At 36.2% G+C, this 17,496-nt stretch overlaps 1 protein-coding gene across 2 annotated transcripts in view; it reads left to right on the top strand.

Annotated features, from left to right (window-relative positions):
* The window catches only part of BORA (BORA aurora kinase A activator), a 31,483-nt gene extending 18,062 nt beyond the window's left edge, over positions 1-13,421 (top strand). The window contains exons 7-12 of one of the 2 annotated variants that reach the window (XM_027844526.1): positions 1,489-1,545; positions 1,876-2,102; positions 5,210-5,363; positions 6,633-7,243; positions 11,343-11,480; positions 13,017-13,421. In XM_027844526.1, coding sequence (XP_027700327.1) covers positions 1,489-1,545; positions 1,876-2,102; positions 5,210-5,363; positions 6,633-7,243; positions 11,343-11,480; positions 13,017-13,097 — 1,268 coding nt within the window. In that variant the 3' untranslated portion in view covers positions 13,098-13,421. Of the gene's footprint in view, positions 1-1,488; positions 1,546-1,875; positions 2,103-5,209; positions 5,364-6,632; positions 7,244-11,342; positions 11,481-13,012 lie in introns of both variants that reach the window. The other variant, XM_027844527.1, reaches the window with a different exon arrangement.
* Positions 13,422-17,496: the final 4,075 nt, after the last annotated feature.

The following is a 17,496-nucleotide window of genomic DNA, read 5'->3' as shown; positions in this document are numbered from 1 at the left end:
AATTATATATGTATAAAGTAATGAAACTGCTATATACCAAAGTGATAGAATTTATACATTCAAATGTCCTGCAAAGGATATTCATTTTGTTCCAAAATTAAATTGCCTTTGAGTCCAGTTTAGGAGCATTGCAAGATAAACAAGAAAAACAATTTCATTACTTTATAGTCAAACTACAAAATCTGGATCTTATTCTTCAGGAATACACTTCTGAATTTGCAAATTGACTTCACACTTAATATAGATAGGACCACTTAATGGAAACTCCTCTCCACTTCTAATCCTATGTTCTTCTCTCCAGCAATCTTCCACAAATTCCTCACTATTATAATCATTTGCTTTACCTTCTGACCTATAATCCTAGCCTTCTTTCTCTAATTTTACTTATTTCTGCTTACTTTTAGCAAGGAGAAGTCAACCCAAAAAGTAGAGGGGAGTAATCATACAATAGTAGTAATAACAATAATGATGATGATCATACTAATATTTATGACACCTACTATATGCTAGGCGGTATGCTGAACACTTTACAAATATTATTTCATTTGTAGAATACTAGCAACTCCCAAAAAGATTACGATTCATCCACAAACAGGAGGTTATGAAGTTCATGGCAGGCGGAGCAGGAGATAATCTCAGAGTTAGAGTCAATATTTATTAAGTGTTTACTGTGTGCCAGGCACTGTGCTAAACACTGCACATATAAAGGAGGGCATACACAACCCTTACCTTCAAGGTCCTCACAGTCTCATGGGAGAGATGTCACATAACTGGAAGCTGAAAAGGGGGTGGGAAGAGATTACCAGGCACAGGGGTAAGATGAAATAATGTAGCTGGGTGGAAAATGATCTAAGTAGGTGTGAGTTTCTGAGTTGATTTCATCTTGAAGAATTATGAGTTTCTGAAAAGATGAAGACCAAAAATAATCTGGTGGAAAATGATGAGAATTCCTGGGTGCCATCCTTAAATAGTGGAGGATCTGGGAGGAGCTCTCCAATGTCCATCTTCCACCTTTTTTAAGCAGATCTAACTAGACTTTTTGCTTCCTGCTTTTATGTAGACTTGTGAACAGCCTTCTTGTTCAAGATGAGCTAGAAAGTGAAAGACCTGGACAAAGGGCATGGATTCAACATTAGCCAGTTTAATAGTTATTTAATAGTCTTCTGATATATCAGAACCAAATTTTAATGTGAAATGAAGGAGACTGTTTGGGATCCCCTGCTGGCTAGGTGCCCTTAGGACACCAAGTAGTTCTTTCCTATAGTGAGCAGTGGCACACCACTGAGCCTTGAAAAACTTCTTGTTTCAGCGGGAAAATCAGGAACCCTGCTGTTGGAATTGTAGAATTCTGTACAGCAAATAGTATTTCCTCGGTGTAATGTTTGTGCTAACTTCATTTTGGAAAACCTCTGCTGAGGAGAGTCACTGGGCTTGTGAGTTTGGTTATGTTACTTACTCTTCTGATCCTTATTTATTTATCCTTTGCAGTTGCTTGTCAGACATTGTTGTCTCTCCCTGTGGATTTTAATTTAGAAAAATTGTTGGGTAAGTATTATATTTATTTAGATTTTCATTTTAGATGTCAGATTTTTATGTATTTGCTCTTTTATAAATCAGAGAATATTGTGTTTAAATACCTCCTTTCAGAGGGGGAGGTCTTCCTGAAATTTCTACTCTTTCTCTAACATCACCTGAACAGACTGTCAAATAAGCTTTATCAAACTGCTGCAGACTGAAACCCGTAATTTTAATTGATAAGGATTAAGTATGTACCTGACAGTGCTATCTTACTCATATTAAACAAAAATTCCCCCTAAAAACTTTGCCCTTTGTTTTTCAAAGCTAATGGCTTAATCATTTGTTAAATTAATGTAGGGGAATATTTCAGAGCAGATGAATTTGCAGACCAATCTCAAGAAAACCTCAGTTCCTCATCTCTAAGAAGAAAACTGTTTTTAGATGGAAATGGAAGTATGTCTGACTCCTTGTCTTCAACATCTCCCAAGAGTCCATATAGTAATGCTCCAGCATCACTTGAAGTCCTTTACTCAATAGATTTATCCCCAGTTAGGTGTAGGAGCCCCGTGGAAACACCAAGCTCGGTAAGTGCTTGACTAATGCTTTTTCACTGATTTCTTAAGGAATACAGTGCTATCTTTGTGTATCTAACACATTAAAAAAATTTTTTGATCAACTTCATTTTAACACACACCACTTTATTCCTTTATTGTGTTAGGCTCTGGGAATACAAAAATGAAAGTCTCTGTTATCAAAGAAATCACATTCTACTGGTAGGAATATCACATTATATTACTGGGAATTTCCAAAAAAATCTCTGAACAATCTTCCCTACAAAGTAAATTCCCCCCCAAAAGTTATGTAAAGCCTCTTAGTGGTGGGATTGTGACAGATACCACAGTCACCAGTTTTGTAATTTATTGATTAACTTTTATTGACATTGTCTAGTTATTATGTGAGAGGCAGTATATGGATGTAGTATAGTAGGTGGAAGGCTGGGGTTGGAGTCATGAAGACCTGGGTTGAAGTCCTACCTTTTAACACATACTAGCTGTGTAACCACAGACAAGTCACTTAATCTTTCAGTGTTCTAGGCAAAGACGATAAGTCGTGTACATCATGCTGATCTGCATTGATGAAGGGAGTTGCCATATGTTGTTGAAATCACAGTTCTCATCCATCTACTTCCTAGGTCATAATATCGTTGACATTGATAATCTTCATAACATTTTCATAGAATATTATATTTAAATACCTCCTTTCAGAGGGGGAAGGTCTTCCTGAAATTTCTACTCTTTCTCTAAAATCACCTGAACAGACTGTCAAAGTAAGCTTTATCAAACTGCTACAGACTGAAACCCATAATTTTGGAGTCAACAAACTCTCTCAGTCTTAACTTACCCATCCTAGTGATTCTGAACTCCCACAGGTTAAATCCTATTCCCCACCCCCGGCCAATGTTTTATTCCTCTCAACTTTCCTACTCCTGTGGTCTACCCAGAATTTAACCACCACTTCCACTTCTGGGATGCTTGCTCCATTGGGCAAAACTCTTGCTTTCATCTTAAATCTTTTCCTTTCCCACTTCCTCTGTCTTCCGGCTCTCAGAGACATCACTCCTTCCAGCTTTTCAGCACTGGCTATACTTTCCCTTGATTCACTGGTTGAAGTGGGAGAGTTGGCATACTCCTTGATCCCCATTGCTACTTCCAGGTTCTCTCCCTACCACCAATACTCAGTAACCTCTCCTCCTTTGAGGTTCATGCCATCCATAACTACTACCCAATCAAAATCCTGATAGCTGTTGACTGCAGTCCTCCAGGACACTCCCTTTTCTTCCTCAGTGAGTTTAGTACCTGGCTAACTATCTTTCCTCCCCAACTCTTGTGCTCATACTAGGGGACTTCACCATATATATTGATATTCCTTCAAACATCCTAACCTCCCAGTCCCTCAACTTCCTCATTTCCTATGACCTTCTCTTCCTCACTGTCTCAGCCACACAAAACTGGTCTTACTTTTGATCTTGCCATCACCCACAAGTGCAGCCCTGCCATGTTCATAACCTCTAAAATTCCCTTATCTGTGCACAATCTATTAGCATTCCATCTCTCCCTCTGCCTTCCAGTTCCAAACCCTGTTCTTCATCCATACCTTAATCTCCAGAATTAACTCCTCATTTCTCTCTGTCATCTCTGCACTGTCCTCTTGTATGTCACTTGTCCAACTTGTATGTCAACCTCCTCCCACACACATACCCCAACTCAATAAACTTCCAGGATCATATATAAAATCTTCTCTCTGGTATTCAAAACCCACTCCACCACCCCTACTTTTCTAAACTTCTTATTCTTCCTCTCCCACCCCATACTATTCAATATAGTGACATTGACCTCCTTCTTGTCCCCCAGACAAGACACTCCATCTCTTAACTCCAGACATTTTCAATTGACATCCATTATGCCTGGAATGCTCTCTCTCATTTTTATCTCCTGACTTCCCTGACTTCCTTGAAGTCTCAGCAAAACATTCCATCTCCTTCAGGAAGCCTTTCTTACTCTTAATTCTAGTTCTTTTCCCCCATTGATTATTTCCTATGTTCCTCTTCTATAGCTTGTTTATTATGAGCTCCTTAAGGGCTGGAACTGTTTTTTGCCTTTCTGTCTCCAGTGCTTAGCACAGTACCTAGCACCTAAGTACCTAATAAATGTTACTGATGACTGCAAGATTCAGCTCTATGAGGCTTTCCTGATTCTCCCTCCCCTCCAGCCCCAGGTTCTAATACACTCGTTCTCAAAAGGACTTTGTATTTATTTTGTATATACTTATTTCTTTTTTTTAATGAATTTATTTTGAATTATCAACAATCACTTCCATAAGTTTTTGAGTTTTCAATTTTTTCTCCCCCTCCCTTCCCACCTCCCTCCCCAAGGCTATACATATGCATTCCTATTAAATATATTTTCACATTAGTGAAACCAATAGGAGGAACCACCAGAAAGAAGAAACAAAACACAACAAAAGAAAAAAAATAGCAAATAGTATGCTTCGATCCGAATTCAGACTCCATAGTTCTTCTTTGTGGATAGCATTTTCTATTATGAGGCCTTTGGAGATGTCTTAGATCCTTGTATTGCTGAGAAGGGTTAAGTCTATCAATATTAGTTATCACACAACATGGCAGTTATTGTGTACAACTTTCTCTTGGTTCTGCTCACTTCACTCAGCATCAGACCATACAAGTCTTTCCAGGTTTTTCGAAATCAGTCTGTTCATCATTTCTTATAGCACAGTAGTATTCCATTACATTCAGATACCACAACTTGTTCAGCCATTTCCCAATTGATGGACGTCCTCTCAATTTCCAATTCTTTGCCACCACAAAAAAAGCTGCTATAAATATTTTTGTACATGTGGGTCCCTTTCCCATTTGTATGATCTCTCTGGGATATAGCCCTAGAAATGCTATTGCTGGGTCAAAAGGTATGCATATTTTTATAGCCCTTTGGACATATATACTTACCTCTATACATATTGTCTTCCCTAATAGATTGTAAGCTTTGCAAATGTAGGAACTATTTCATTTTTTTCTGTGTATCCCAAGTGTTTAGGTGCTTAATGAATGCATATTGGTTGATTGATAAATGACCTCTTTTCTATTTATATGAACTTTTTTTTTTTTAAATCATAGGGCCAGTTTTCCTCCAGTCCTATTCGGGGAGGTACAAGAAAATATAGCTTGGAAAGCATAACGAGTCCTTCATTTCCACAGCACCCACCTACAACTATTGCTTCACCAACATTCTCTCCAATTGCTTTTCAGATAGGAAAAACGCCACTCTCTGGTATGTCTCTAGGGTTTTGTTTGTTTGTCTTAAGTATAAAATGAGGCCTTTTTTAACAGTCCTATTCAATTATTTCATCATGATATAAAAGTGACCTAGGGTTCTTAAAGGATATGTAATGGAATGCAAGATTTGGCAGGTCTCACCAAGCTGTATAGGCTTTCACTATAGCCCTGATGACAAAAGGCCAGCCTAGAAAGTTTGAAGAGACTCACTACTAGAATCTTAGCCATGAATTTTTTTGGCCACAATTAATGAAGATTAGTAAAGCATTAAAAGGTTCGATCTGTATGGGTGTAGGATGTTTCCATACTATTGAAATTACAGATATTTTGAAACATGGAAGTATAAAATTACTGTTTGATATAAATAGAATTATACTTATATTTGTATAGTTTTATGGGTGGAGCCTCCTAGATGAGCTCTACATTTCTAAAAATATTCAGTGAAGTTTTGTTTTGGATACAATTCCATTCACATAGCACGTTTTACATTTTCAAAAGAAAATCAACAAAGAAGGTATTTCGGGCGGGATTATATTATAAAGAATTATCAAAAACCCCTTCTTCCCTGAAATTTTATACTTTAATAGTGATCAAAAATGTATTTCTTTATTTTCTACATTTAAAGTTTTAGCATTCTGATAAGATGCAGGTTGTGTTTTTGTTTTTATTATTTATGTTTTTTTTTTTGTTTTGTTTTTTGTTTTTTAGTGAGACAACTGGGGTTAAGTGACTTGCCCAAGGTCACACAGCTAGTAGTGTCAAGTGTTTGGTCTGAGGCTGGATTTGAACTCAGGTCCTCCCGACTTGAGGGCTGGTGCTCTATCCACTGCGCCACCTAGCTGCCCCTTATTATTATATTTAGAAACTGAAATTATAAGCTTTTTACTACTTATCTGTTAACAAAATAATGAAGCACACATCCGTTACTATATTAATGTGAACAATATTTTTTTAATGGAAAATATTTCTTAAAAGATTTCTCTTGGTGTCAACTAGTCTATGATTGAGAAGAGTATGATTTGAAAGATCCTTATTATTTAATAGGTTCATGTTGTTTTTTGGCAGTAACAGTTAAATAATTATTCTAATTGTAGGAAGCTAGTTTTCCTGAAATAAAAGTTCTTAATGACTTTAATTAGTGTCATAAATATGTAAGTAATAACATTTTCTAAACTCATTTGTGTGTGTGTGTGTGTGTGTGTGTGTGTGTGTGTGTGTGTATGTGTATCTACACATACATATACTTTTTTTTTTTCATCTTTAGAACCAAGGAAGTTTACCTTTCGTTCTCCTGATATGCCATCTGCCCCAAATTCTAACGGCATTACCAGCTCCTGCACCAGAAGTCCATATATAGATGGCTGTTCTCCAATTAAAAATTGGTCTCCTATGAGACTTGGGACGTGCAAAGGAGGTACTCAGTACCGTACTTCACTTATTCGTATACCTTTTACTCTTGAGCATCATAATGAAGAAGAAGAAGAAAAAGAAAATGCTCCTCCCGAAGATGCCTCTTTACCATCAATGGAAACTGCTGGAGTACATCTACGACAGCTAGATAGGGATGCTTTTGCACATGGCACACATTTAGTTGTGGCTACCATGTCTATTACAAAAGATCAATCCAGTGCTTGTGAGAAAGAATTGGCATTACTGCAAGACATTGAAGGTGAAAAGGAGAATAGCTCTGTAGAGATGATTGATCCTGTGGAGGCAGCAGATGAGAACATTTGGGTTAAGGATACAGTTGGTAATGGGAGTTTACCAATGACTGGATTTATGACCGGTATTGCTTTCAGTATTGAAAGCTCTCATATGTGCATGTCACCTCTTGCAGAAAGCAGTGTAATTCCTTGTGAAAGCAGTAGTATTCAGGTAAGGCATTAGAAATCATTTCAACTTATTTTTTGGTATTCTCCATTGCCTTCATTTAAAGCATCAACCACATATTCTTCTTCCTCTACTTCTCTGAATTTAGTTAGAAAGAAACAATTTTAATATTGTTACTATAAGAATATAAACTCAAAATATAATATTCCTAAATCTTTTGAAACTTGGAATATACCATGGATTCTGTTTCTTGGTGAGCACTATACTGTGCATCTTATTAATACTGTTGGTCATCCAAGATATGCCCACAGGACTGTAAGCAGCTCAGTAAGAAAAGCTCATCCTATCTTCCCCCCACTTCATAAAACCAGCTTTTCCTTGTTACTAAGGTTGGTTAGTCCTTGCTTCAAGAAATGGAGTTATTTGGGAGTACAGGCACTCAAGTGACATGCCTTCACTACTTTACAAAAATGGCCTGTATTACAGGCCAGAAGGGTTATTGCCACATAATATGACTTGGCTGGGTGGGTACACTCTTTCTTTGCCTCCATCAGGCTAAAAACCCATTGGAGAAAGAGAACTAGGTTAGTGGACAGAGGGACCTGGGTATGAACATCAGCTCTGCCCTTACCATCCTATAGTCACTTGAGCTCTCCTGGCCTCATTTTCCTAGTTTATAAAATGAGTGCTTTGGACTGTATGAAATCTATAGCATGAACTGATAATTGCACAGAGGGGCCTGTTGCTTTAATTCCGTGGGTAAGCACTAATGAAAATTCATACTTCATGAGCAGTTTGCTACAGTGGAAGAGGTGCCAGGTGGGGAGTCCAAGTACTTGGCTTTGAATCCTGGCTCTGCCACTAAAAGTATGGGGACCTTGAGAAAATCCTTAAACCTCTCTGGGCTTGAGTTTTTTCATTTGGAATGAATGCTGTCTAAGGTCCCTTCCAGCTCCAAGTCCGTATCTTGGCATACTATGGTAAATGGTTAGATCTATAGTAAATTATTAGATTTTTGTAATACTCTTAGTGAAATCCAAAATAAGTTATTTCATTTCACAGCCCTTTAAAAAATCACTATTACACAAAGAATCTATGATTTGAACAGTGGAATGCTCTCCACTAAGGGAGATAGCAAGTGTGTCTAAGGCTGATAGAGCTTCCTGAGGCTAGAGACATGGAAATTAAGTGGCTTTCCCAGGATCATATACTAATAAGTGTTCAGGGTAGAATTTGAACCCATTTCTTACTGATGTCAGACGCAGAATTCTGTCCAGTACACCAGTCTGCCTTTATAATAGCCTGAGAACCGTTAGTAAATAATAAGGGTTCTCGTGTTATCTTAAGTTAATTAGGCAGTAAAATACACCAGAAAGATCAGTTGCTTTTTTTAACCTTAGGATTTTAAAAGAAAATATTAGGCTAGGTAGGTCAGGAAGGAAATCAAGTTGTGTGGTCTCTACAGACTACCTCTAAAGGTCCAAGCAACCTCTCAGGATGCAGCTTTCGCTCATGTGGATCTAGTCTAAGGAAATGCAGTTTCTGGTATAATATTTTTATTATAAAACTTTATCTTAGGAAAATAGAATTAATCATTTCCATGATTTAGGGGGGAAATGCAGTTTAGTGCATTCTTAAATGATGATTAAAAGGAAAAAATCCTAGGACTAAAATTTTTCTTGCAGAAGTGAATCTCTAGTTTCTTAGAAGGGTTAGGCAGCTACAGTATTTTTGAAAAACACTAGACTGTGTCTTGAGAATTGTCATGGCTCTATTTTTCTAGCCTATTTCATAATCTGTAAAGCTGGCATCTAGTGGATGCCATCTTTAAATTTCTTCTGGCTCTAACACTCTGTGATCCATAAACTCTTATCTAAAGCACCAGGAAAACGTGATTTTGTTTTATAGATAACAGCATATCAAGAACACATCTATTCCTTAATTTAAATAAAGGTCGTTTTTGCTCTAGATTTCTCTCAGCATACTTCACCTGAGTTGCAGTTGTAGTTAAGTTAATTCCAAGTAAGCACCACCCTTCTCATTTTGGTCAAGGTTGCTTTCATTTTAGAAATGAATTCTGAAAGCCTTACCTAGGATTCCAAACATTCTGAGAATTTAAGCTATTTTCATGATCCTATTTTCTACCCTATATTGCCTATCTTGACCAGATATCTAATTTCAAAGTAATCCAAGGTGGAGTATTATTCCTAGGTAGCAAATATATAAGTATATCCTTTATAGGAAGAAGATTGGCAGGTCAGTAGCCAATATAAATATATTGACCCCCAGTTGAAATATGGTTTCTATATGCAACAGCTAACATAATAACTGATAACAATGTTCATTTTCACTATAATATAGCTATAATACTGAAGACTTGAACAAGATAAATGTTGGGCAGTGGTGGTAGTTCAGCAAATTTAACTAAGTTTATTCAGTAAAAAGGATCTTTAAGAATAATGGGTAGGTGGGCAGCTAGGTGGCGCAGTGGATGGAGCACCTGCCCTGGAGTCAGGAGGACCTGAGTTAAAATCCTGCCTCAGACACTTGACACTTACTATGTGACCCTGGGCAAGTCACTTAACCCCAATTGCCTAGTCAAGAAAAAGAATAATTGGTAGGTTCTCAAAGCTCTGACATCTTTTTTTTTTAAATAGATACTGAATTATTTAATGAAAATTAAGTTTAACTGAAGTAAAGGGTATAAGGAACTACTTTCTATGTGGCCAGAGGTTCTAGCCAAAAAGAAAGTTACTTTTGGTGGGAAAAATTTAGGATCCTGCTGAACATTGTTTTTAGACATTTTTTCAAATGATGTTCCTCATTGTCCTTGTTTCATTTATTTTGTGAAACAAGAATAGGTTTTAATCCTCTTCCTGCTTCTCTGTCCTGTGTAGATTTATGCCAAATTGAAGCAGCTAGAAGTCAAAAGTGGCATGCACTTTAATGGTTGGGGAGTCCAAAAAGAAGTTTTCTAGCACTTTTTCCTAGTACTGCTAAAAAGCAATCATTGGCAATATTCTACAGGGGCTGGAAGACTACTTGGTTGATACGTTGTGGGAAGGAATCCTTATTCAGATATCTGTTGTACTAGAAGACCTCTGATTTCATCCAGCTCTGAAGTTAAGAATTTGTATTAGTCTTAGAGTGCTACCATTTCATATAAAAAGTTTGTTACCTATGTATGCCAGTGAATGAGCTTTTTATATCTCAGATATCTAATTTCTAATTATCAGTTGCTAGGTGTGATTATAAAATAAAGCAGTCTTTAAAAAATACCCAAGCAAACATGGTGAAACACTGACAGCTAAATGTTTTCCCCTTTAACGTGGTCCCTTTGGGAATCTGTAGCACATTCTTTTGATGATCCTTCGATATAACAAATTTTTGTCAGTAGCCCCAAATCATTGAGTCCATTGTGATCTACAAGAGGAATGACTTGCATAATAGTTGATAGTCAAGTGAGATGCAACCTGTAATTTCACTGGCATATAAGGAGCTCCACTTGAGGAAATTCACTATCATTGCACAGTAGGCAACTGCTCTTCAACTTCATCTGAATGGGTTTCTTGTGTCGTTAGGTGAATTGCCATAGGTCATACAGCCAGTACCAGAGATGGGATTTGAACCAAGGTCACTTCCAAATCTTGGGTCAGTTTTTTTGTCCATTATCCCTCTTTCTTATTATAAAGAAATAACTTTTCTTGAGTGGCATGTCTGTAAATGTTATTGCCAAAGATTTAACAGTGACAGCATTATTGCCATAAGTTTGTATACCCTAAATGTGATGGTTTTGAAGGGAATCAAGCTCATTCTTTAAGGGTATGTTCTGATAGATTTGTTAAAAAAAATTTTTTTTAATCCTACCCTACAGTTTTGCTACTTTATACTCATCATGCATATTTTACTCATTTCAGCATAATTTTATTGCATATTACATGGTGATATACAGTAGTAATTATTAATAGTTGATGAAATTAGCTCATAGTTTAAAATTTAATCATATATTTAAGGTTCCTTAAAGATGTATTAAAATTTTAAAATACCTTTAAGGTTCTTCAAGATCACATGTCGATATGTTGATATAAAATGTTTAGAGTTTGCGATTTAATTCTTAGGTGACTTCTTTTAACATTCTTCTCAGGTGGATAGTGGCTATAATACACAGACTTGTGGGAGCAGTATTATTGATACAATTGGAATTGGAACAGAGAGCTATTGTAGAGAAAATGATGCACCATCCTTTGAAGTTCAGAACAAATCTCAAGCTGCTGAAGCAAAGGTATGGGATACTTTTGAAGGGAAAAACTATATGGTGGTACGATACAGTATTTGTATTTTGGTTTTATTGTGGTGAAATTCTTTATTCTTAACAAGATCTATATAAAACCAGTTATCAATATCATCAACTGTTTATTCTAGGTCTAATTTCAGTAAGAACTTAGTTCTTTTTTCTAAGGTTTTTTAAAATAAAATTTTATTTTAAAACGTAAAATCATTAGCTGCTCTGGTGGTAGAGCTAGATTTGGCCTGTGGGTTATGGTTTGCAGAATCCTTCTCTAAGGGAAAGTGTGAAATGACAGAAAGTTTAAAAACAGGACTCCTACTTGGCCTGGTATTTTAACTCATCATGAAAGAGAAGGCTTTTCTAAGGGGAGTGGCAAAACACTACAGCTAGTTTTCTAGTTTCTGTGTTCGGTCTTCTGGTATGTCTGAAGTATCTCAGTCACAAGACTAATCAGACATGTTCATAAATAAAAATACTAAGCATAAATAATTTTAATATTATCTGCTAATGCATATTCTGTAAAGGTGGTAACTGATTAGATTCAAAATGGTAATAGTAAGGGCTTCTTTTCTTATTGAGAGAGCTGTGGTATTGTAGAGGGACTAGTACTTACTATAGCTGCGTCTCCTCATTTGTAAAAAGTGGAGATAACCTATATACTAATGAAGGTGGACAGTTGTTCAGGATAGCTTTGTTAGCAGTCAGCCATTATTACTGAAAGGCCCAGGGCTTTCCTGGAGCCAGAATTCTAACTTTTGGTTCTCTTAATCAGCATGCCACTTAACCTTTCTCAGTCTTAGTTTCTTAACATCTATAAAATGATACTAGTAGTACTTACTTCCTTTTAGTGTTATGGGAAAAGTGTTTTGTAAGTCTTAAAACCCTATGAACTTTTATGGTGATAGCCCGTGTATGTGTTAATATTTGTCATCTTTGTGTAACTTTATATTTCCATGGTAAAAGAATCTTGTGACATTTTATTACTAGCCAAGAAATGCTACTCAAATTACAAGCCAATTTATTCATTAGGATATATCATATATATTAGAAAATTTATATACTGCTGAATCATTTAAAAAATATATCTTTAAGGTAATTATTTTCCTATTAAAGTTAGCTTTTACTACTTCTCACTGATTTTTGTGTGTATGGTATAGGTTTCTGAAATAAATTTTAATCCCCAATAGTCATCCTAATCCAAACACAAGTAGATAAATGTTTCTAAAAATGTATAACAACTAGCATTTATATAGTACTTTTAAGGTTTACAGAGTGTTTTACATATAATTAACTCATTGTGCCCTCACAACAGTGGTGCGGTTAGGTGCTGTTATTTTGTAGATGAGGAAACTGAGGCAGATATAGGTTAAGTGACTTGCTCAGGGTCATGTGAACCCAGGACTTCCTGACTATAGGCCTGAGTGTGCTAATTCACTGTGTTAATGTTCGATCCCCAAAAGAAATCTTGGTGCTTTATCAAATAGACTGATAACAAGGTATTCTTTATTTTTTTTTTCTTTAATTAGCAAGAACGTACAACACAAGGATATTGGAGGAAAACAGCACATCCTTCGTAGAAGTGTGTATATCAGAACTGTAGACCATCACTGAATTGCCAATTGAAGATATTCTGTGCACCGGCTCAATAATGTGATTATGATTGAGAGAAAACTGCCTTAACTACAGATTGAACCCTTTTTTCCTTCCCTTCCCAATGTGAAAGCTGGCACTGAAAACCAAATGCCCAAGTTGATGTTTACAAAAAAAAAGGGCAGAAGAGCTCCTGAAACTTCACCAAATCACAGAAGCAGACATTTATTTTTATCATTATATCTTCATAATTACCTCAAGTGACTTGATCATAATGAATTTTTTTGTTAAATGTGACATGATTTTTTTCTGATGTAGGGGATTAATAAATTGTCCTGTTTTTCACATTTCTGTTTAGCATTGCTCTTTAAGTAGGTAACCATTAAATAAGACTGTTATAATAGATGTAAAATTACTTTGACTAAAAACAAGCTTAGTTTATTCAGTATGCAGTCTTCAATCATTAGGCCTAGTTTTCCACTCCTTATTTGCAAATACTAAGATATTTGATGAAAACTCTCTTTCCCTTCCATAGCCTATTCCATAAAAAGAAATCTACAAGTGTTCTACTTAACTTTGAAATATGAAATGCTTCTGTCAGAACTTAACTTCTATCCTTTCCCTACCAATTCTAAACCTTTGTCTTTATTGCAAATGCTAGTCACTGTCCTAATTGCTTAACTGGTACATTCCACCACCTCTGGCCACTTTGCCCCACTTTAAATGGTGATGCTTTAAGTGTCCGTCAAGATGATACTCTCCTCCTATACTGCTTAAATCCTGATGGGGAAGTTGTAAAACCATACCAACTATGTCCACTGCAAATTATTTGATTATCTCAACTAAGCCCTCTCGATAATCTTTTTGTTCTTACTTGATTAGCTATCACCTCCCCTCAAGCCCTTTACACCAGTCCATCTCAGCAAAGTCCATCAAGTTCATACTTTAAATTGAGGTCATTCTTAATGCCTTCTTCCTCATTCTAGATCTCATATCCTCATATTCTTCATTCTCTTCCTTTGCTCTAGGTAAAGGCCTTTTATAGCTGGATCCCATTTTTCTTCAACCTATGAACTGGCTTTCTCTGCTGATTACAAACATGCCTAACTACTAGCCATCCAAACAAAACAAAAACCACTTGACTCTGCCTTTCAATCAAGCTATCATCCTATATATTTTCTCCTGAATTTGGCCAAAGACCATACGCAGTTTTACGTCATTTCAACTCCTGCTCATTTTACTTAATTCATTTGCAGTCTTTTATACCCCCACCACTCAACTAAAGCTATTCTCTCACAAAGAATACTGATGATCTCATTTGCTAAATCCACTAGATTTTGTCTCTGCATTTTCTGACACTCATGGCCACTCCCTCCTCCCTAAGTTTTTGTGAAATTGCTTCTGATAGATTCTTAACAGTATATTTTTCTGGATTATCCTTCACCATTGCAAGGTTTTTCATGGGCTTACTCTTAGAATAATATGAACTTAATTCCTAATCATGTCTATGCAGTGATTTATATCCAGTTCTCATTTCTCCTGAATTTCAGTGCTCCATCACTGAATGCCTCCTGGATTCCTTTGACTGGATGTCCCACTTAAATTCTTCTATTTAATGTGTCTAAAATAGAAACCATCATCTTTTCCTCTTTCTAAATTTCCTATTTCTGTTAAGTACACTGTCATTCATTCTTCTAGTCACCCAGGTTCATCCCCTTATAAACTAACTTCTCAGGCTGCCTTACACCCCACATCTAATCAGTTGCTAAGTCTTGTCAATTCCCTAATATTTGTTGCATCCACTCCTGTTCTCTCCACTGAGAACATGGTTACCACCCAAGTTTAGGACCTCATCACCTCTTTCCTGCATTACAGCAATAGATTCCTAATTGGTCTCCCTGTATCCAATCTCTTCTCTGTCCCCCAATCTATCACATAGCAGCTAAATAAAGCGAAGATTTGCAAACTATAATCTGAAAGCCAAGTCTGGCCAGCTCCCTGTTTTTGTAATGAGCAGAAGGGCTAAGAATGGTTTTTACATTTTGAAATACAATAAAACTTCAAGTAAAAACCATTCCTAGTTCATAGGCCATAAAAAAACAGGAGTCAGGTCCCCACGAGCAGTGGTTTGACTGGGTCAGTCAAAAAGCTTCAGTAACTGGATAGTAGCCCTTGTTCTCCCTAAGGCTACTAAATACAAACTACTCTGTCATTTAAAGCTTGTACAATATGGCACTAACCCAGACTGACTACTACTTCTCATACATTCCGCATAATAGCCAAAATGATCTTGCCGTTCCCCAGACTCTTCTTCCTGTCTGCTGTACCTACTTCCTCACCTTTACCTCTTAGAATTTAACACAACTCAAGTTGACACCTCTTATATAAGACCTTTCTCAATCCCTTCAGCTATTGGTGCTTTCCCCTCCCCTACTGAAAATCAAATCCACCCCAAATTTTGTATTTATTTTCTGTGTAAAAGTGTTGTTTCCCCCAGTAAGTAAGATCCCTGAGGAGAAGTTTTTTTTTGCATTTGTCTTTGTATTCCTACTTCAGTCCATGGCACAGAATTGACTCTTTAATAAATGTTAATAGTATTAAAGTGAATGGAAATATAATAGTAATGTTGGTAACTGCTATAACATGTAAAATAATAGTTTCTTAGCTAAGAGCCAGTCCCCTTAATTTATAGAACATGTTCATTTTTATAGAACATGCTCATTTTTAACTCTTAAGTTTTCCCTCAAAATCCTACTCTATTTGTTTAGTGGAAATGACCCTGGTTCTTAAATGCTGTACTACCAAGGTACAAACTTTGGCAGATTCTATACTGGAAAGGCTGTTCGAGTATGGCTGAACATACATAGCAAGTGGAATCACATTTGGTCTCAAACATCTCAATTACGGGAATGCTACAAGAGAAGTGGAAATGGTATTTAAAAAAACAAAAGATCAAAAAAGTAGCTGAACTAGACCAGGTTTATACACAGGGGGTTGGTGTTAGAGGTAACACAATTCTGAGGGTGTTCAGTGACTGGTTTTCAAAGTATGTGAAGGAAGGGAAGGTATCAAAGGTAATAGATAAAAATCTTTGACTTTTATTATTACATATAAAAAAAGGCAATCAAGAGAGCATCAATAATCACCAACCCATAGACATACTACTTATATAAAATTTTTGAAAAGTATCCACTAATGAATTGATGGCATCCTTGATGACAGTATAGAAAGGATTACATGGAGACTTTCACAAAACTACCTTAAAGAGTCTTAACTTTGTATTTATATTAAATATATTTTTATATATACTTTTCTCTCCTATTAGAATGTAAGCTTCTTGTGAGTAGGGATTGTTTCATTCCTTGTACTTGTATCCCAAGCACCTAGTATGATGCTTGGCATGTAGTAGGCACTTAATAGTTTATTAAACAAAGGTTTCTCCTATGCATATGATAAAAGAACACAAGAATTCTTGAAAGACATAACAGAACCTGTATATCGTGGGATTTTCCAGATGCTACAATTTGTTAACAACTATGCAGATTGCAAAAAAAAAAAAAGATCCACAATCACTAAAAGAATTCGGCTTAATTATTCATACAAGAAAAGATGAGTGGATGAAGAATTTATATGGCACAGGTGATGACACGCAGTTGGACACTTAGTTGTTATTAGTATTTATATATTAGACTGATACTACTAATAAACAATCAAGCCCAGAATTCAACAGAAAAATGGATTGGATTGCCTTCAGAAAACCACAGAATTATTTTAATGACACCCAACTTTTCCCTGGAACAAAGATCCACCAATATTCTTCTAGTGATTAAACATTACTGTCTGTAAAGTACTAGAGTTGAGAATTAGTCAAAAGGTCATAGAGAAGCACGTGTTTTGTCTGACTATGCGTATTTATTCCAAGGGCTTATTGGGCAGAAGAAAGGGGGAGGGTGCAAGGGAGAGAAAAAAACAAATGCTTGATAATTGAAAAAAAAAAATAATTACAAAAAAAAACATCATGAATGAAAATTGTCTACACCTATTAGTACCAAAGGGCAAAATGAAAATAAGAACTCACTGGTCACTTCCTAGAAGAAACCACCAAATGAAAACTACCAGGAATGTCAAAGGCAAAATCTAGAACTTCCAGATTAAAATAAATGAAGAGGGGTTGAAGGAGGGTGGGTTGGGGGAGAGAGAGCATAAGCAGTCAGAAAGAAAGAGTTGAAGTACCAAGGAGCCACAGTTGGCAAATTACCATTATATAGGACAGAAATGTTTGGAATACTAAAGAGAGCAAAACATAAAGGCTTACATGCAAGAATAACTTACTTAGTGAAACTGAGTATAACTGAGTATAATCATATGGGTTGGGAAATGGACCTTCAATAAAATAAAGGACTTCTAACTATTCCTCAAT

This window comes from Vombatus ursinus, unplaced genomic scaffold, assembly GCF_900497805.2.
Source record: "Vombatus ursinus unplaced genomic scaffold, bare-nosed wombat genome assembly UNPS02014942.1, whole genome shotgun sequence".
Lineage (NCBI taxonomy): Eukaryota > Metazoa > Chordata > Mammalia > Diprotodontia > Vombatidae > Vombatus > Vombatus ursinus.
This window is presented reverse-complemented; position numbering and strand designations above follow the sequence as displayed.